Source organism: Chiloscyllium punctatum, chromosome 19 (genome assembly GCF_047496795.1).
Source record: "Chiloscyllium punctatum isolate Juve2018m chromosome 19, sChiPun1.3, whole genome shotgun sequence".
Taxonomy (NCBI): Eukaryota; Metazoa; Chordata; class Chondrichthyes; order Orectolobiformes; family Hemiscylliidae; genus Chiloscyllium; species Chiloscyllium punctatum.
The window spans coordinates 60,817,046-60,829,296 of NC_092757.1; the positions used below are offsets into that span (position 1 = coordinate 60,817,046).

Sequence of the window (12,251 nt, forward strand, 5' to 3'; positions counted from 1 at the left end):
CCAGCTACTATCAGTTCCAATGAAGGGTCACTGGTCTCGAAACGTTAACTCTGCTTTTTCTCTACAGATACTGCCAGAACCTATTGAATTTTCCCAGCAACTTGTTATTGTAGTTTCTTAAGAAAACCTGATGTTTCTCTTCAGAATGATTGACAAGTTATTAAGAGTATCATGTGCAAAGATAAGAGAAAGAAATGTCTCATGATGTCCATGGACAATTTCTCCACTTGACCTTTTGCTAAATAAAAATTGTCCTTAAGCGTATGATTATGAGTATGGCATTTGTGAGGCTAATAGAAATTAAATGTGAGGTGCTGCATTTTGGTAGGGCAAATCAAGGCAGCACGTAAACACTTAATGATAAGGTCCTGGGGATTGCTGCCAAACAAAGATACCTTGAAGTGCAGACTCATAGTTCCTTGAAAGCAGAGTCACAAGTAGAGGGTAGTGAAGAAGATGTTTGGTATACTTGCCACTATTGGTCAGTGCATTAAGTATAGGAGTTGGGAGGTTATGTTGTGGATGTACAGATTTTGTTTAGGCCACTTTTGAAATACTGCTTTCAATTCTGGTCTCCCTTCTATAGGAAAGATGTTGTGAAATTTGAAAGGATTCAGAAAAGATTTACAAGGATGTTGCCAGAGTTGAAGGGTTTGAGCTTTAGGGGGAGGCTGAATAGGCTGGGGCTATTTTCCCTGGAGCATCAGGGATGTGGGTGACCTTATAGAAGATTATAAGGTGGGGTGAAAAGTCAAGGTCTTTTCCTCAGGGTATAAGAGTCCAAAAGTAGAGGGCATAGGTTTAAGGTGAGGGGGGGAAAGATTTAAAAGGAACCTAAGGGGAAATTTTTTCATAGAGCGTGGTGCGAGTATGGAATGAGCTGCCAGAGGAGGTGGTGGAGGCTGGTATAATTGCAACATTTAACAGGCATCTAACGAGTGTATGAATAGGAAGGATTCAGTGGGATATCGGCCAAATGCTGGCTAATGAGATTAGAATAATTAAGAATATCTGGTTGGAATGGGCGAGTTGGACTGAAGGGTCTGTTTCCACGCTGTCCATCTCCAAGATTCCAGTGAAAATTCTGAAAGATGTAAGATGTGATAGAAGAAGCATGACCTATGTCTATAGTCAATTTGTTCCTGTGTCTATAGTAACCTTTCCATACTGGCACACATCAAAGTGATTCAAATAAATCAAAAAGCATTGGACAAAATCTAATCATTTTGATGACGAGGCTAAAGATGACTGTAATTAGAATGTGGATAAAAATTTTACATAAACTTTTGGGAAAAAATGGGTTGGACGTAGAACACCATCAAAGATTTTGACTGAAAATGGAGGTGAATTTGCTAACAGTTGAGAAATGGTTAACTTGAATGCGGGAACCTGCAGTCCATTCAGGAACACCCTTATGAAAATTAATCATGCTGTAATTAATGATATAGTACATAAAATGGTGGATGATCAACCAAAGTGTAAGCTGTACAAACTATTAACTGCTTTTGCATGGACAGTTAGGCAAGGAATTATCTTCTGACGATTGGAGGATATTCACCTTACCAGTTTACTCATACATTCCCAAATTATCTGCTATTCTTTGTGATTATGATCCTTTTCCAGAAGTTATTTCACAAAGTGTTAGCAGGCTCGATGAGCTCAATTGTCTACTCCTGCTTCTATTTTGTACATTCTTCATGCCATTTTTCTGAACATTTAAAATATGTTGCATACAGTAATACTGGCTTTTTGTAAAGCTGAAGAATCAGAAAATTTGCAGGGAGCTGAGACATCATATTAATGGAATCAATTCAGCTGACAGGTATACCAAAAAAAAGAATTATTGAGATTGAAATGGCCCTGGTAACAAATAGGTTATAATGGCAAGGCATTAAGTACCAAACATGACAAAGTTTAGTCTTCATAATTAATTAGATTTAATTCTAAAGTCGTGGACTTTGAATAGCCCTTGGAAGTGTACAAGGCATCATAATACTTTTCTTCTGTGACCAGCGTCCTAAGGAATAGAATGATCCCATCCATAGAACAATCACCCACATTAGGCACAGTGGTAACATGTTCTAGATGGGACTCATGAATTGAAAGATGTGATAGTTGTAGGATGAACAAAAATAGCTACTGATATGTTTAAATTTTGGTTAATTATTGAAGATGATGGGCAAGAAGTAAAGACGTGGACTGACAGAATGGGATGAAAGTCAGAAGTAAGAAAGTGATATTGGTTCACATCCTACAAATCTGGGACAGAATCCCTAATTCCAATCAATCTAGGCCAAAAGGTTACATACTTCCATCTGATTTATCATGCCATCTTCCAATCAAGGATCCTGCAGAACTCACATAGCACAGGAATTCTCATAGAGGGCAGTAAAAAGAACTTTCATGGAAGCAACACTATTTTTGACAATAGTTGCCATATTCCAGTAATTAAAGAGTTTAAGTGTCCAAAATCTCATTTAGAAGATTCAGACAGCAGGCAAATTTGTCAGGTAAGTGGGTGATTGAGTGTGGTAGTAGGTGGATAAGGAAGTACTTTGACAGATGGATGGTGAGGTTGTAGGATGGCAGTTGAATGGGGGGGAGTTAAGGTGACAGTGGATAATGGAGTAGGATGGCAAGTAGATGATTGAGGGCAAAGGGTGGTCGGTGGAGACTTATATTAATCATGTGCTACTCTTACTCCTTTTATACAAGTGAACCGAAATGTATTACACATAAATGTAACCTTTTATTTGTGGTACACGACCAAATGTATTTTCTTTAAATTCATATTAATTCCTTGACTTACGTCAGCCCACTCTGTTACTTTGCAAAGAACTTAAGTTAGTCCAATGTGTTTTGTCTTTCTCAAATCTGTGCTTAGCTTCCATTTATTAATTCAATTTTGCAGTGTTGATCAATTTTGTACCAGATTATTGCCTTCAAAGGTTCCCCTGCTGTAAAAACCTGCACAATTTCAACTTTATTTCCATCAGTGACCTCGGACACGTCACATCCTAACAGGTGAACTTACTACTTGGAAGTACTTCCACATCACTTATATTTTCCAACTATATCTTTATTGATATTGGCAGCATGCTCTTCTTTACTTAAGGTAGATATTAAATATTTAATATCTGTACAATTCCTTTTGCCTTCACAAGAACATTTATTTGATTCTTGGATGGCCCAATTCTTCCTTTGACTACTCATTTACAATTTATATGTATGGAATACATTTTTGAGGTTCCTTCTTTGTTGCTGGCTAATGAATTCTTATGCACTGTTTTTGACCATTTTACTTTCTTTCTTCCTCTGTACATAGCTAGGTCTTCTGAACCTGGCATTTATCTTCATTCAGTTTAAGATTAAAATAAATCATAACAATCAGCTAAAAATGAATTCTTACCCATTTTTGGTTCTGGGGTCAAGATTCATGCTTTGTCTGTGGCCACCTAATTGAGGCAGAGAGCACACAATATTTGCATGCTGTTTCTTCATTCTCAATGTTTCTATGTGTAGTAGTGTATAACTGGCAGCAACAAGACATAACTTTACCCCTGAGTCAATGAAGCTGATACTCCATATCAGAGGGGCAGTTGTAACCTAGTCGATAGCATTTGGAATAATCACATATTGAGGATGTTACTTTCTTATCCTTCTTCTGAATTCCCACTTCATACGTATTGCACCATCTTTTTCAAGCTGCAGATGGTATGATCATGGACATTTTGCTTTCCAACTTCCCCACCCCAACACTTGTGATATTTTGTTTTCAGATATACAGAAACTGGCCTACTGGGCAGTCACAGTAGAGGCTGGGAGGAAAGGGAAAGAGTTATGCCACAGCAGTGATGAAAGATAGAAATCAAGCCAAAATTTGCACAATGCTATATTTCTTTACAAAGTCATTACAAGTATTCACCTACTAACCCAACAACCAAAGTTTAGTCTGTGTCACTTCAAAGTGCTCAGTCAATCCTAGTTAAAGTTCAACACATGCATTCAGTTAAACACAATTAATTTATAATTAATAGATTCCAATATGTCTTGATATTTGAATTATGTACAACCAAAATTTTCAAATCTTCACATGCTGTACAAAACATTGAATTACAAGACACTATTCCTCTGACAAATTCCTTTATATGCTCTTAATTTTTTAAAAATCAGAATATTAACTATTTACATCTATTCATTTACTTTAGACATTTCCATTCTCTAGAGCAAGGTTAAAAGCCAACAAAGTCAACCTATGATCTATTCTCATTCACACTTTCATTGTGCATATATTTCAAAATAAAGAATGATCTACTCTGCATAACTTTAGTGCATATCTTTTCAGGATGTCACTATATATATTGCTTCCACTGTAGCCAGTGTTTCAGGAGCTAATGTACTTTAAGCAATCCTTTTAACTTCCTTATATTCATAAGTTAAATGACGACATTTCTGTACATGTACTTCACATAGGACTGACATTGCAATCTTACTAATGATAATGATTTAACAATAATCTTTCTAAAGCCCCTTCGCTAATAAAGTAAAGAATTCCATATATCTTCTTGACCACGTTATTGATTTGTACTGCTACCTTCAGGGATCCATGGATATTCACTCTAAGGTCCCTCCAAAATGTTAATACATATCACAAAAAGCAGAAGTTTTTGGTACAATACTGTGTGGACACCACTGGAAACAGTTTTACTTATGGAGGCGAGAGGCAGTGCTGCAGTGATAATGTCACTGGGCTAGTAATTCAGAAGCCCAAATTTATGGTTTGTGGACACTGATTCAAATCCCATCAATGTAACTTGCAGATTTTTTTTTAAAGGGAAGGTTGAACAAAAACATAATTCTATGGATGCTAAAGGAGATATAAATGAAGGTAAAGAAAGAAAAATGTGCTTATGATGAGTGTCAGGTGGAAAATAAGGATTAAGAATATCAATAGTTCAGACGGGATGTGATAATGTGAAGAGAAACTATGAGAAAAAGACTGGCAGCCAACATAAAGTGGTGTGCCAAAAGCTTCTGTGGGCATTTTCTGGATTGAATAGGATTTATGTTTTGGTTTTGACAAGGGATGAAACCAATAGCTTATTTTGTGCTCTAAGCCACCTTTTCTTTATCAAAAGAAATAAGTGACTTTGGAGAAAAGGCAAGCAAATCTTTCAATGAGGTAAGAGATGGGGTTTAAGGCCCTTAATTACTGGTGAACCAGGTTTAAAAAGATTAAGGGTACGTTCTATGTTAATGGTAGCCTAGCTATTCGTTTTGACATAGTTTATAGTTTTACAAACTTAAGTAGACAGTTAGGAACATGCCCTAGAAATTGTACCATGTTTTGAGAAGATTTGTAGCTCAGGTTGAGGTTCTGGATGTTGGTTTGCTCACTGAGCTGAAAGATTCATTTATAGACGTTTCGTCACCATACAAGGTAACACCTGCAGTGAGCCTCCAGATGAAGCACTGCTGATGATTCCTGCTTTCTATTTATTTGTTTGGGTTTCCGTGGGTCGGTGATGTCATTTCCTGTGGTGACATCATTCCTATGGTGATGTCATTTCCGGTTCTTTTTCTCAGGGAGTGATAGATGGGATCCAAGTCAACGTATTTGTTGATAGAGTCCCGGTTGGAATGTCATGCTTCTAGGAATTCTCGTGCATGTCTCTGTTTGTCTTGTCCTAGGATGGATGTGTTGCCCTAGTCGAAGTGGTGTCCTTCCTTATCTGTATGTAAGGATACTAGTGAGAGGGTCAAGTCGTTTTGTGGCTAGTTGATGTTCATGTATCCTGGTGGCTAGTTTTCTGTCTGTTTGTCCAAAATACTGTTTGTTACAGTTCTTCCATGATATTTTGTAAATTACATTAGTTTTGCTTGTTGTCAGTATAGATTATTTCAAGTTCATTAGCTGCTGTTTTAGTGTGTTGGTGGGTGACCATGATACCAATAGGTCTGAGTAGTCTAGCAGTCATTTCCGAAATGTATTTGATGTAGGGGAAAGTGGCTAGGGTTTCTGAATGCATTTTGTCTGCTTGCTTGGGTTTGTTGCTGAGAAATCATCAGACTGTGTTCATTGGGTACCCATTCTTTTTGAATACACTGTATAGGTAATTTTTCTCTGCCTTTGTGTAGTTCCTCTGTGCTGCAGTGTGTGGTAGTTAGTTGAAGTAATGTTCTGATGGAGCTTCATTTGTGGATGTTGGGATGATTGCTTCTGTAGTTCAATATTTGGTCTGTATGTGTTCTTTTCCTGTAGGCGCCGGTTTGAAGTTCCATGTTGGCTGTTCGCTCTACTGTGACATCTAGGAATGGCAGTTTGTTGTTGTTTTCCTCCTCTTTAGTGAATTTTATGACAGTAAGGGTATTATTGATGGTTTTGAAGGTTTTCTCTAATTTGTTTCTGTTTAGTGACGACAAAGATGTCGTTGTATAGTTGGCAGAGCTGTTTGTTCAAGTCTCTGCATTACTGCCTCTGCTAAGAATCCTGATATCAGAGATCCCATGAGTGAGCCATTGGTTTGTCTGTAAGTTTTGTTGATGAAGATGAAGTGGGTGGTAAGTCATAGGTCCACTAGCTTGACGATAATGTCCTTGCTGATAAAGTTGGTGGTGTTTGGTGTATGTATCTTTGGGTCTTCTAGTAATGTAGTCAGTGTTTCCTTGATCAGGTTGATGTTGATGGATGTGAACAGGGCTGTTATTTCAAAGGAGACCATTATTTCATTCTCTTCTATCTTGGTGTCTTTGATGGTCTTCAGGAATTCTTGGGTGGAGTGGATGGAGTGGTGTGAGTCTTCTACTAAGTGTTTTAGTCTTTGGCATAACTCTTTGGCCAATCTGTAAGTTGGTGCTCCAAGTAGCAAGACAATGGGTCTGAGGGGGGGCTCCTGGTTTGTGTATTTTGGGTAATCCGTAGAAGCGCGGTGTGTTGTATCCGTCTGGTTTCATTTTTTGGAAGTTGGTCTTATTTATTTCTCCAGATTTCTGAAGTTTTTTGAGTAGGCTGTGATTCGGTTCTCTAGTTATGAGGTTGGGTCAATCGCCACTTGTTGGTAAGTGTTGGTATCTGCAAGTAGTGCATTCACTTCTTCACTGTAGTCTCTTTGATTTAAAACTGTCAAGCGTCCTTTGTCTGCAGGTAGGATTTTTTATAGTCTTTCTAGTGCTTTCCTTTCTTGTGTATTGAGTGTATTGCCTTTTTCCTGCTTAATATGGGGGAGATACTAAATGAGTATTTTGCATCAGTATTTACTGTGGAGAAGGATATGGAAGATATAGACTGTAGGGAAATAGATGGTGACATCTTGAAAAATGTCCATATTACCAAGGAGGAAGTGCTGGATGTCTTGAAACGGGTAAAGGTGGATAAATTCCCAGGACCTGATACAGGTGTACCCTAGAATTCTGTGGGAAGCTAGAGAAGTGATTGCTTGGCCTCTTGCTGATATATTTGTATCATCGATAATCACAGGTGAGGTGCCGGAAGACTGGAGGTTGGCTAATGTGGTGCCACTGTTTAAGAAGGGTGGTAAGGACAAGCCAGGGAACTATAGACCAGTGAGCCTGACATCGGTAGTGTGCAAGTTGTTGGAGGGAATCCTGAGGGAAATGATGTATTTGGAAAGGCAAGGACTGATTAGGGATAGTCAACATTGCTTTGCGTATGGGAAATCATGTCTCACAAACTTGATTGAGTTTTTTGAGGAAGTAACAAAGAGGATTGATGAGGGCAAAGCGGTAGATGTGATCTATAAGGACTTCAGTAAGGCTCCCCATGAGAGACTGATTAGCAAGGTTAGATCTCACGGAATACAGGGAGAACTAGCCATTTGGATACAGAACTGGCACGAAGGTAGAAGACAGAGGGTGGTGTGGAGGGTTGTTTTTCAGACTGGAGGCATGTGACCAGTGGAGTGCCACAAGGATTGGTGCTGGGTCCTCTACTTTATGTCGTTTACATAAACGATTTGGATGCGAGCATAAGAGGTACAGTTAGTAAGTTTTCATATGACACGAAAATTGGAGGTGTCGTGGACATCGAAGCGGGTAACCTCAGATTACAACTGGATCTTGACCAGATGGGCCAATGGGCTGAGAAGTGGCAGATGGAGTTTAATTCAGATAAATGCGAGATGCTGCATTTTGGGAAAGCAAATCTTAGCAAGACTTATACACTTAATGGTAAGGTCCTAGGGAGTGTTGCTGAACAAAGAGACCTTGGAGTGCAGGTTCATAGCTCCTTGAAAGTGGAGTCGCAGGTAGATAGGAGAGTTAAGAAGACGTTTGGTATGCTTTCGTTTATTGGTCAGAGTACTGAGTACAGGAGTTGGGAGGTCATGTTGCAGCTGTGCAGGACATTGGCTAGGTCACTGTTGGGATATTGCGTGCAGACCTGGTTTCCTTCCTATCGGAAAGATGTTGTGAAACCTGAAAGGGTTCAGAAAAGATTTTCAAGGATGTTGTCAGGGTTGGAGGATTTGAGCTATAGGGAGAGGCTGAACAGGCTGGGGCTGTTTTCCTGGAGGGGTGACCTTATAGAGGTTTACAAAATTATGAGGGGTATGGATAGTGTAAATAGGCAAAGTCTTTTCCCTGGGGTGGGGGAGTCCAGAACTAAAGGGCAAAGGTTTAGGGTGAGAGGGGAAAGATATAAAAGAGACCTAAGGGACAACTTTTTCACACAGAGGGTGGTACGTGTATGGAATGAGCTGCCAGAGACAGTGGTACAATTGCAACATTTAAGAGGCATTTGGATGGGTATATGAGTAGGAATGGTTTGGAGGGATATGGGCCGTGTGCTGGCAAGTGGGACTAGATTGAGTTGGGATATCTGGTTGGCATGGATGAGTTGGACCGAACGGTCTGTTTCCATGCTGTACATCTCAATGACTCTATGACTACCTATCTGATAGTTTGCTGGGTTTCTTCTGTAAGTTGGTTGTCTTTTAGTGTTATTTCTAAAGCTGCTAAGAAATCTTTCTTGTCTGCATCCTGGAAGTTGTAATTTAATCTTCTTATGAAGATGGCCTTTTCAGTGTCTGTTAAGGCTCGGTCAGATAAGTTTTTTTATCCCTGCTTCTATGTTGTCAGTGTTGTTACTTTGTCTAAGTTTGTCTAGTTTTGTTTTCTGCAGATTTTACATTTTCTGTGTTTGTCACTGTCTAAAATCTTTGGTTTGTTGCATCTTTGGTTTGTCCATTCATGGTCTGTTGCATAAGTGAGTAAATATTTTGGTGCAAAATTTCCCGGTTGTATTTATGGAGTCTGTTGTGGGCATCATAAATCATTTCTCTAAGCATTTTCTGGCTGTTTTGCTCTGCTATTCATTTGGTTAGTGGAGTGTTAAGGGGAGGTTTGTATTTGAGACATTTAAGTAGTACCTGTTTTCGTAGGCATTCGTGCAGGAAGTACAGCTTTTTGCAGGTATTGCTCTGTCGGATGGTGTTCATTTCCCATTTTCGGGCCAGCTTTAGGGTATTGCGCCAATAGAAATTTTATGTTTCTCTCCTGGGAGCAGATGGCGTTGGAGGTTGGTGGGGCGGTTGCAGGGTGGTTGGGGGTGGATGGGGTTGCGGTGTGGGCGGGGGCAGATAGGATGGGGGTGTCCTCTAGCTTTCAAGTAGTTCAGATAAAATCATTAATATACTGTTTGGGATAATAACTTAATTTACATTTGGCATATAGAGAGCACAATGAAGTGCTGCTCTGACAATATGGCATAAATTTGTAATTTCTTTGTAAAATCTTGCTTGTTATTTAAGGAACAGAAAGGGAAGTTAAGTGTAGATTGTGGGGAAGCCCAATCCATGAAAACAAGAGTAACACAGGTCAGAAGTACAACATGTGGGACTTCAACTAATTATTCTAAGCTCTGATTAGGTTTTATAATGGCAAAAAATATCTTATTATCTTCTATTCCTGTGCTTAACCCTGAAACCAAAAATATCAAGAACATCATGAATACTGTAACAATTTTTTTATTTTGATGGTTTACCTCTTTTTAAAAAAATTTCAGTTGCCTTTAAAAATTCGGAAACATGACATATTTGTGCATAGCTTACAATTCAAAATTTCTTACCTGGAGACTTGGTCTGCTGGCCACTGCTTCTTCGTTGCCTGGATTTGATAGGGGTAGAGGAAGTAGTATTCACTGCAATTGTATCTTTAGGTATATCATAGTCAGAAAGTAATGCTGAAATAATGGTTCTTGATCGGTCAGTAGTCTGGATAGAGTCCAAAGAGCCAGTCTGATAGTCAGTGCTCTGTACTGTCTGCAAGAATGAAGATGTTAATTTAGAAAGCCTAACACCATTAAAACATGAAACAGTGTCCTTATCTACCAAATGGTCTCCACTATTTAAGTGTTAATTGACTGTTTTAATTGCACTCTTCATTATAATCAGTTTTAAAGTTCATTTCAATTCACCTTAATATTAAACAACTATCAGGAATTTCAAAGACCAAATAAAACTTTCCATGTAACTTTAAATATTGTACACGCAAGCAGCTGTCAGTACACAATACTTCTTAGCCATAAACAATTTAGCAACATCTAAAGGCTAACATCTAACATATATAAAACGGAAGGCTGAGAAGTTGCTTTGTGTACATGTATTATCACATTAGGAAGTACTTCTGATCCTGGTGGACAGCTCTTTAAGGGGTGATTTGGGTATACTATTTCAAATCCCTTCAAGAGGATCCCCTGGAGGTCATACTATACAACACCACATCAATACTTACATTGCAATCCAAATAGAAGATAGCAAATATGCAAAATTTTTCAGGCATCTCTTCTGCATAAGCTGACTTTTTTTCACCACAAAATATATAGTGCACAACATTTTCTTCTCGGTTACAGGATGAGAAGAAAATATTTCCTTATCGGGTGGCGAACACAACTGCAGGGAGGCAAAAGTTCCGCTCTAACTGTGCAGTGCCTCCATAATGATTTAGCAATCCTCTTGGAAAAGTATTTGTTTTAGAGTGGGAGGAATATAAGTGAATTGTTTAAAATATTTTTGAGTTCGTGCTATGATACTCTGTTTGCACACTAACAGTGTACATCGTTATTGTTAAGAACACCAGGTCATGTGTGACTTTATAACTTCACACAAGGCTTTGGTTCTTGATTCTTGTTCAATTTATTGTGAAACAGTAAAAGATATTGATATGACTGAGATTGGCGAAATAGCAATTAATCTAAGTTTTTGAGATCTTCCTCATATTCAACATTATCCTACTTTTCTGGTACTACATTTTCCTATGGAAAAAATCAGAGTTTCACAAAACATTATTTCTTATTTTTCTTAATATGCTGGCTTTTAACTTTCCCTGTGGTTGTCTCAGCATGATCTTCCTGTGCACTGTGCCTCAACAACATTGCAAATTATAGTACTTTAGTAAGTGCTTCCTCCTAACACGTGGTTATTAACACCCCAGTGCAAGATATTAGCCACCTTGATGAAAGGGCACTAAATCAGGCACTAATTGAAAGTAATGTGGGGCAGGTTGAAAGATTGTCATTTCGTTTTTCTGTACTGTCAATTGTGGGCAATGGGAAAAGAACGGTCTTAACAATGAAGGCTTGCTGAAGGATTACTGCAGATTTAAAAAGCAAATAACCTGACATTCATTCTAAGTGCCATTTTCTTCTTTTTCATGTCAAAGCACCATTTACACACCTATTTGTTCAGGCAGTATTTGAAATGTAGTTTGCAGATAAGCTGAAGCTGACGATTGTGTACAAATTTCAGCCAGCAACAAGTTGCTGATTGACACGTGGACGAGTGACCAAGTATTGATGACAAAAGCCATCAGCCTGTAAACAAATAGATAATTAATTCTCAGGAAGCTGAACAGTGGGGGACTGTGAACAGGGCAGTGAGAACCTATCAGACCTCCACCAACTTAGGAGATCTCTCTGTTCTCTGTAGTAAAAGCTACTTTAAACTTGAAGAAAACCAGTTCTTTTTCATTAGCAGTTGCTGTAAACTGTAACTTTTAATTAATTGGTCAGAGCTCTTTTATACATGTGAAGCAACCATCTGGTGTCTCCTGCAAATCAGCAAAAGTGTCCAGAGATGGAAGGTCAAGCAGCAGTGTTCTGATTAGCACAAGAATCATCTCAGCACATTCTCTAAATTGAGACCACCCTCTGAACTGCTTTCTCAATTTTCCCTCTATCTGTAACACCCATTATTTTGTTTTCTGTCTGCGTATATGTGTAAAGGGGAGTTCATAAG

The 12,251-nt window shown here is 38.6% G+C and overlaps 1 protein-coding gene across 1 annotated transcript in view; it reads right to left on the bottom strand.

Moving 5' to 3' along the window:
- Positions 1 to 9,865: 9,865 nt before the first annotated feature.
- hsf5 (heat shock transcription factor family member 5) overlaps positions 9,866 to 12,251 on the bottom strand; it is a 91,675-nt gene continuing 89,289 nt past the window's right edge. The window contains exons 5-6 of the mRNA XM_072589172.1: positions 10,085 to 10,277; positions 9,866 to 9,936 (exon numbers count right to left, since the gene is read on the bottom strand). Coding sequence (XP_072445273.1) covers positions 9,866 to 9,936; positions 10,085 to 10,277 — 264 coding nt within the window. The remainder of the gene's footprint in view (positions 9,937 to 10,084; positions 10,278 to 12,251) is intronic.